The following is a 9,394-nucleotide window of genomic DNA, read 5'->3' as shown; positions in this document are numbered from 1 at the left end:
ATATATATATATGTGTATATATATATATATATATATATATATATATATATATATATATATAATTTTATTTAATTAATCAATTAATTAATAAAAAAATATTTTAGTTCCTGTACCTCAACTGGTATAGCAAATGCTTGCAAATGTGTACATTTTTCTTTTTTCATACACTTTTGTTAACAGGAAGAAGAACTGCGAAAGAGCGGCGAGACAAAGTATCATCACCTTAACGAAGATCTTCACGTGCTGATCGAGGTGTTCGCGCCGCCCGCTGAAGCATATGCGAGAATGGGTCACGCTCTAGAGGAGATCAAAAAATTTCTTATTCCTGTACGTCTGTTTGTACATGCTTGTACAATCTTCTAAACACAAACTGAGCATCAACATCATCATCTTTCATGTTCTGATTGCAGCATTTATTACCTTCAGACCAAAAATACACATTCGCTGGTTTAAAAATACATTTTTGGTAACACTTTATTTTGGAGGTTAAGTCTCACTATTAATTTCACTTGTAAATTTCATGAAGAATTACAATATTACCTTCATGCCAAAATACATACAATATTAACTGTTTTTTAAAATTGGATTTATACTAGTCAAGTTTTGTCCAAGGAGTCCACAGTCCAGAGAAAAAAAAATTTGAATGGTTTAGAAAATATTTTCACATATAAATTTCTAGTGAATTTCACAAACAATTACAAAGAAACAGGGCTATTTTAGAATGAATTAAATGAATAAAAACCATAAAAACCCTGAAATAAACGTAAACTAAAATAGAATTTAATAAAAAACTTTTAATAATATAAAAAAACCCTCTTTTTATACTTTTTATATTTAAGAAAACATTTTCAGTTTTCATTTAATTAAACTTGATACTAAAATGGTACTAAAAAATAAAATATAAATTATCTGTATAGATATATATATTTTTAAAAACTATTAAAAATGACAAACACTTAAAAACACTTACTAAACGTACTTAAAACTTAAGCTGAAATTAAAATAAAAAGCAGAAAATGTAAAAATAAAAACTAATTCAAAATATTAATCAAAACTGGAATAAGTATCTCAATTATACTAAAATAAAAATGCAAAGAAATGGCAAATGACATGTAGAAGTAGTAGAAGTAGAAAAACTGAAATAGCATTTTCTTGTAAAACATAATCTTTGTTTTATTTACAACTTCAAACAATCTTTTTTTTTTTACAGAGTATGGAGGATAAAATCAAGTCCTTCTTTGTCAAATATCCTATTTTAGTTACAAATATATTACATTGGAGAAGTTAAGTGCTTTGCAGATTCATGTAATTCTCCGGATCTTCTCTATCAAACACTACGCATATGTTCACATTTGTGACCCTGGACCACAAAACTTAAGTCGCTTGGGTATATTTGTAGCAATAGCCAAAAATACATTGTATGTATCTTTTATGCCAAAAATCATTAGGATATTAAGTAAAGATCATGTTCCATGAAGATATTATATAAATATCCTACTGTAAATATATTAAAACTTAATTTTTAATTAGTAATATGCATTGCTAAGAACTTCATTTGGACAACTTTAAAGGCGATTTTCTCTATATTTAGATTTTTTTTTGCCCCCTCATATTCCAGATTTTCAAATAGTTGTATCTCAGCCAAATATTGTGCGATCTTAACAAACCATACATCAATGGAAAGCTTATTTATTCAGATTTCATATGATGTATAAATCTCAATTTCGAAAAATTGACCCTTATGACTGGTTTTGTGGTGCAGGGTCACATTTGTGCACGGTATTGACTTTATGTATATAAAATCTCACAGTCACATCTGTTATGCTAATGAAAAGCTAGATAAAATGTTACTATTTATATACAGAATGCCTCCTCTCGGGGAAAAACACATGTTGGTGCGTGTTTGGGGTTGCAGGGGCACATATTTCCCTTTGAGAAACAAGTGAACCATTATTGCGCGTTACAGCTCATTGACAGTGTGTGTGTGTGTGTGTGTGTCGTACAGGACTATAATGATGAGATCAGACAGGCGCAGCTACAGGAGCTGACGTATCTGAACGGCGGCTCAGAGGACGCCAAAGTCCCAGCGGCCAGAGGCAAGAGCAGCACGCGAAGCAGAGGAACGCCAGCGCCGGGACCGCACAGGTACGACAGCAGATCATTGTACTGTAATCACATCTAGAGCGAGAAACGGCTGGATAACATGTAAACATGACTAATGATCTCCTTAATTTGCTTCTCCTTTTCTGCCCGTTGGATTTTTTCCTGCTGTTTAATGAGAAAAGGATTTAAAACTCCACTGAGAGTTTCACGCGGTATAGCTGGCAGATTTATTCACATATGGACTGGCGCTAATGTCATTTCCTCAAACCAGTCTCATTTTTGCACAATTGGTGGCTGACTAAATAATTTTTTGCCCCACTGTAGTTGGAGAGGAAAATTCAATCAAACCGTCAAAGTTATCTTCCATTGGAGGATAGAATATAATTAACGGCATATTGTTATTTAGTAAATGATAGCCAGGAACAAGACTAGATCTGTCTGTCTGTCAGTTGAAAGATGCTTATTAAATGGCAAAGCTTTATTATCAATGTTGAAAACAGTTGTGCTGCTTAATATTATAATTTTTTTGTGATATGTCATTTTCAGTGTTATTTTATTCAGGATTTTACATTGAAACAATGTAAAATACCATCAAGTTTGTTCAGTTTAATGCATAAATAAATAAAACTGACCCAAAACTTTTGAACAGTAGTACACTATAGTAACATTTTGGACACATTTTTGTTTTACTATACGGTTCCATACCTTAGATTAATATAAAAGTTATTAAATAAAGTTAATATTAAAGTCATTTAAATAATTTAGTAATTAAAGTTAAAAACTGTGGATTTATTGCAATCACATAAGGAACAACAAATAGATAAATATGTTAAAACTTATTTTTAGCTCTGTCTTCTTACTTTTGTGAAAAAACTCAAATACACACAAACAATACAAAGAAACGGCAAGGAATTCATTGAATTGCATTGAAATTGTGAGGTAGAAAAACTGAAATAGTAATCCTCTATTTACAACTTGGAAAAAAATAATTTTTTAGTGTAGGCACAATTTATATTTGTCTACAAAAGTCTTAAGTATATTTTGGTAAAAAGGTGTAACATCACTAATTTAGTTCCTTTATGTCCAAACATTTCTCTTGCAGTGTATATGTATTTATTCACACCATTTTTACACTATTGTGTTTTAATTTTTTTAAATGAAGAATTCTTGCTCCACTTATAATGTTTAGTTAATTATATGTATGTAATTCATTTTGTAATTTTATGTAATATGTGTCCTCCAGGTGTAGAGGGGGTGTTCCTCCTCCTCAGGCGGCAGTCCCGCGGGGGGTGGCGCCCAGAGGAGCTCCGCCCAGCAGGGTTCCATCCAGCAGAGTAAGGGGCGTTCCCTCACAGAGAGCACGAGGAGCTCCGCCCCCACCCGGGTACAGACCTCCCCCTCCGGTGGTGCAGGATACCTACGGTGAATATGTAAGTAACTGTCACTTGCTTTGCTGTAGACGTCACTCTGTTTAGGGACTATATCAAAGGATATTTATAGCATTCAAGGACAGAATTAATGAAGATCAAGTTATAGTATTCAGCAAATGGTGGCAGGATGATATCCTATTTCTACTGGATTTTTGAAATATGCATTCAAGTATGTTTTTTAAAGCTAATATTGTTCACAACAGCTTTTGCTATGCTAGTTGGTTTTGCAAAAGTTAATTAATTGTGCTGTACCATCACCAGTGTAGATCTACGCACTTAGAGATTCAACCATAGTCTTTGCTAGTGTTATTGTAGTATTATTTATATACCATTATAGTATTTAATAATATACTTAATTAGCCTTTATTCATAGTAATAAGCTAGAATGTGTTTGAACTCAGATTGCAGGATGCCCGTGGGGGCTGGTTCTAATCTTCTTTGACGGCGAAGAACCATTTGGCAATTTAAAACCCCTATACAACGTAACATCTCTGACCAGAACTGTAATTTATATGCAAATGTCAAAAGGCTAAAAGGGTCTTTTAAGCCATAAACAGTCCAACGCACATGCATGATCCTACGCAGACGCTACATTTCATTAATAGTAATTTTGATATGTGGCTTTCATATGCATTCACACATTTATTTATTTATTTATTTATTTTAATTTTAGTTCTTTAACATTTATATTTGGCTTATTTTTTTTATTTCAGTTCAATTTTAGTAATTTAGTAATAATACTTAAAAATGTCAAATGATGCCTTGGCAATTAACTGAAATAAAATAAGTTTGTTTTTCATCCAAATGTTCTTCATAATTTTTTTTTTCATTGTAAGTTCATTAAGGGCCAGTTTAACTAAACAGGGCAAATTAGCGCGAGAGCGCAATTCCAAAGCAGCACTGATGGGAGGGGAAATTTATGTGGGTGATTTACTTACAATGCGTAAATTAAAACTCAATATACCAAGTGCAGCACACATAAGCATAGTCGCAAATAAAGAATAAGGAAATAAAGAAGCCATAGTACATTGAAAAGTAATGGAGGCCAAAAAATAAAGGTTTGCTAGAAGTTTTGGTAGACCTGGTAATGCGAGACTCGTAGTTGAGGGTTCCAAGTCGTCTTTCATTTTCTGAAGCAAATTAAAAATAACATGGCTTGGCAAACGATATGTTCGGATAATGTGTTCTTCTGGCATTCCAAATAAATGAATAGGCTACATGTGGAAAAAATCCTCTCCCTTCTACCACACACTCTCTGTTCTCTGCAGTGCCTCCTCCGAGCAACAATAATTGCAGCAATTTCAAGCGCAAAATAGTTTAAAGCCTCGTGCACACTGGGCTGATTATTGCACGCGCTTATCGCCAGTGTTTTTCGAGATGTTTTTCGACGCGTCTTTGTGTTCATACCCAAGCGATTTTTGCAGGCGATGAGCCGAGTGAACGTGCAAATTCACTCCCTGACATTAGATGGCGCTTAATGAAAGCAAATCCTATTTGATCTGCAATTCCTCTCCATAACAACGCTCTCTTATCGAGATTTTTGTAGTCGCTGTCGCGTTTGTCATAAAGCTCTTTGTGTTCAGACACCAATGAGACCAGCAGCTCTACATTCATCTTGCCTCGATGCCTCTTCTTCGTCTACTTACTTCCTCTTCGTCGTTAGGTATCAATGTGTGCTCATTTTGTGCTTGAGCGCCACTGTAACTTGTGTTTTACTGTAACTTCAGCAGATCCAGGCACGTGAACAAAAGCGCCAATCTCATTGGTCAGGCAGTTTTTTACGTGGCGCGTCAAACCAAAAAAACGAGGCGAGGCGTTTTTTTTTTTAAATGACGCTTTTACGTCTGACGTTTTGCGCGTCAGTGTGCACACACATATTGCCGCCCTTTGTTTAGTCACGAGGCGTTAAACGTCGGCAATAATCGCGCGTGATAATCGTCCCGGTGTGCACAAGCCTTTAGACTGCTTTTTTTTGGGGCGTTAAATAATGGCGCAAATGCCAGTAATTTGACGAGCGCAAAAGTTAGTAAAACGCATTGCGTGATTCATTTGAATACTTTCCTCAAATGAATTTTGCGTCTGAAAAGGAAACTCCTACAAATGCATATTCAATAAGGTCAGGTGCAAAAATAACTGTGTCCACGCCTTTTCAGCGCTAATTCGTCACTGTGTGTGTTTTATAAAACCTGACAGTACAATTTTAACACCAAAAGACGGTTTGTGCTGGCCACAAGCTGTTAGTAAAACTGGCCCTAAGTCTTTTGGACCTTTTCGATTTGGTTTCTAGTTAACTACGTTTATTCTTTTTAACCCTAAAATGTTTTTTTTGTAAATATCTTGGCTTAAAAAAAAATCCCTAAAATTATACATCTCATTTCTTTGGCATTTAATTATTATTTAAATGTTTGGTGCCAACAGGCGTGCAGAAGCAACATAAGTGAGACACTTACTCTATTTGAGCTGTTACAGTAATTTTAGTACCTGTCTAGACAGAAAGAGTGATCTGATATATGTCTTTAATAGCCAGTGTTTTATTGTTGACATTTCTCATATCGATAAATTATATAAAACAAACTCAATAGCTCGCCAAGGCTCTCGCAGAAATTAATGTTTTCTGACGCTGATCTCATTTTCCGTTGCGTCTGTCTATCGGAGACATCCTAAATCATTTCATCTGCTTGATTTACTGTTTTTTCTTTGCGATTATGTGGAAAATGGTCTTATTTGCTCGCCTGCTTCTGACACTGTTATAGATTTCCACTGCTCTGAGTTTTAATTTATCAGAGAGAGTTACAAAACAACCACTTCAAATGCATTGAGCTTATTTGAATGTTCGCCAGCCCCTCTCGATGTTGCGCATCTCAGAGGTCTTCTGGCTCGCTTGTGGCATATTTACCAGATGGTGGGCCCTGAGAGGTGGGTGGAGTTGGCACACTGCCCCGCAGTGCCCATATCTAACCACATTTGAAAGGTTTATTTAGGGGGCGCAGTTCGAATGCGCTGGGGTCAGAGGAAACGACTCAGTCGCCAGCTGTTCCCTATCGTTTCCACGGCCTGGATACATGTGTCTGTGCAGGAGTCTGAAACACTGGGAACGATCCGAACATCTGTGGGATGATAAATCTGAAACTGTCACTGAGAATCAGTGTTTAGATGTTCCTCATCAGGATCATACTGGAAACAGAAAGATCTTCTGACTGTCCTGAGAGCCAAAGAGTTCAAGACAATTCATAGTAAATTAATGAGATCTTTGTGGAAATGGATAAATGAAAATGCTGTCACTATTTACTAAACTTTATATCTTAAAAATGAAGGTTTTAATTGGTTTTGATGGTGCCAATGAATTAACAACCATGCAGTCTACAAAATAAAGGTTATTTTTTGATGGTTCCATGAAGAACCTTTCATCTTCTGATGCATAAAATATTCTTTATAGTAGAAAAAACGGTTCTTTAGATTATATAAAATGTTCTTCACGCTAGGATGAAAAAATGGTTATTTTAAGAGCTGGTCATTGAAAATGGTTCTTCTACACTCTTCAAAAGGTTTTTTTGTTTTTGCTGCAATGCCATAGAAGACCCATTTTGGGTTCCCTAAAGAGCCTTTCAGTGAACAGTTCTTAAAAGAACTATGTCTTAGTGTGAAGAACATTTTAATCATCTAAAGAACATTTTTTCACTATAAAGAACCTTTTGTACAATAGAAAGGTTCTATGGATGTTGAAGGTTCTTTATGGAACCATCAATGCCAATAAAGAACCTTTATTTTAAAAGTGTATAGCATCGCTGTGAAAACCCTCTTTTTGAACCTTTAATTTTAACAGTAAGTAAAAACTTTCCATTGCATGCAAGGTTCTTTAGTATAAAACATTTATTTAAATTTTTAAATGTTCTTCACGAGTTCTTCAAAATATATTTATTTTAAGAACTGTTCACTGAAGGGTTCTTTAAGGAACCAAAAATGGTTCTTCTATGGGATCGCTGTGAAAACTCCCTTTTGGAACCTGTGTCTCCTATTTTTTCAGTGGAACACAAAAGGAGAATCTGAAGGATCTTGCCAAATATATGTTATATGCAACAACAGAAATCAGATTTAATAAGGATCTGTAGTTGTATGGGCTGTTATAGTACACGTTTGTTTGGTGCTTCATAGACATGTTTTTATGATGAGCTGTCATTTTATGTAAAATATGCATGCAAAATCTTCTGTTGTGTTCCATGCCAAAACTAACAACAGGGGGTTTGGAGTGACATCAGGGTGAGTAAATAATGACAGCATTTTCAGGTTTTGGGTGAACTTTCCCTTTCAGAAGATCTCTGTTGATCTTTGTTTTTCAGAAGCCTTCATGTTTTTATGTAAGCTTTGGTTATGCTGGTCACATGCTGCTCATGGGATTTTCACTGGTTTTCGTGGATCTTCTGTGACAGCTTCAGACTTCTACACCCATATTATTGGGCTGGACGCTAAAAGACAGTATTGAGTGTTTAAGGATAGTCTAGGAAGGCAATGACAACCCTAAACGAAAGAGCGTGTCTTGAAGACTGACATTAAGATCATATCTTTGTCTGCTTTCACTATCAAATGCCGCTTACATTAATATATACAGTGGTGTGAAAAAGTGTTGGCCCCCTTCCTGATTTCTTATTTTTTTGCATGTTTGTCACACTTTAATGTTTCAGATCATCAAACAAATTTAAATATTAGTCAAAGATAACACAAGTAAACACAACATGCAGTTTTTAAATTAAGGTTTTTATTATTAAGGGAAAACAAAATCCAAAACTACATGGCCCTGTGTGAAGAAGTGTTTGCCCCCCTGTTAAAACGGTGGTTTATCACACCTGAGTTCAATTTCTCTAGCCACACCCAGGCCTGATTACTGCCACACCTGTTCACAATCAAGAAATCTCTTAAATAGGACCTGCCTGACAAAGTGAAGTAGACCAAAAGATCCTCAAAAGCTAGACATCATGCCGAGATCCAAAGAAATTCAGAAACAAATGAGAAAGAAAGTAATTGAGATACATAAGTCTGGAAAAGGTTATAAAGCCATTTCTAAAGCTTTGGGACTCCAGCGAACCACAGTGAGAGACATTATTCACAAATGGCAAAAACATGGAACAGTGGAGAACCTTCCCAGGAGTGGCCGACCGACCAAACTTACCCCAAGAGCACAGCGACGACTCATCCAAGAGGTCACAAAAGACCCCACAACAACATCCAAAGAACTGCAGGCCTCACTTCAGTTAAGGTCAGTGTTCATGACTCCACCATAAGAAAGAGACCGGGGCAAAAATGGTCTGCATGGCAGAGTTCCAAGACGAAAACCGCTGCTGAGCAAAAAGAACATAAAGGCTCGTCTCAGTTTTGCCAGAAAACATCTTGATGATCCCCAAGACTTTTGGGAAAATACTCTGTGGACTGACGAGACAAAAGTTGAACTTTTTGGAAGGTGTGTGTCCCATTACGTCTGGCGTAAAAGTAACACTGCATTTCAGAAAAAGAACATCATACCAACAGTAAAATATGGTGGTGGTAGTGTGATGGTCTGGGGCTGTTTTGCTGCTTCAGGACCTGGAAGACTTGCTGTGATAAATGGAACCATGAATTCTGCTGTTTACCAAAAAATCCTGAAGGAGAATGTCCGGCCATCTGTTCAAGTTGAAGCGAACTTGGGTTCTGCAGCAGGACAATGATCCAAAACACACCAGCAAGTCCACCTCTGAATGGCTGAAGAAAAACAAAATGAAGACTTTGGAGTGGCCTAGTCAAAGTCCTGACCTGAATCCTATCGAGATGCTGTGGCATGACCTTAAAAAGGAGGTTCATGCTAGAAAACCCTCCAATGTGACTGAATTACA

At 36.0% G+C, this 9,394-nt stretch overlaps 1 protein-coding gene across 1 annotated transcript in view; it reads left to right on the top strand.

The window, feature by feature from the left end:
• Positions 1-9,394, top strand: part of LOC107566726 (KH domain-containing, RNA-binding, signal transduction-associated protein 3-like) — a 115,804-nt gene that overhangs the window by 54,856 nt on the left and 51,554 nt on the right. Inside the window, exons 5-7 of the mRNA XM_016252253.1 lie at positions 181-327; positions 2,006-2,145; positions 3,347-3,533. Coding sequence (XP_016107739.1) covers positions 181-327; positions 2,006-2,145; positions 3,347-3,533 — 474 coding nt within the window. The remainder of the gene's footprint in view (positions 1-180; positions 328-2,005; positions 2,146-3,346; positions 3,534-9,394) is intronic.

The sequence above is a fragment of the Sinocyclocheilus grahami genome, unplaced genomic scaffold (assembly GCF_001515645.1).
Source record: "Sinocyclocheilus grahami isolate Dianchi unplaced genomic scaffold, SAMN03320097.WGS_v1.1 scaffold1096.1, whole genome shotgun sequence".
In the NCBI taxonomy this organism is placed as follows: domain Eukaryota; kingdom Metazoa; phylum Chordata; class Actinopteri; order Cypriniformes; family Cyprinidae; genus Sinocyclocheilus; species Sinocyclocheilus grahami.
Note: the sequence above shows the minus strand (reverse complement) of the source record. Positions and strands in the feature narration are given on the sequence as shown.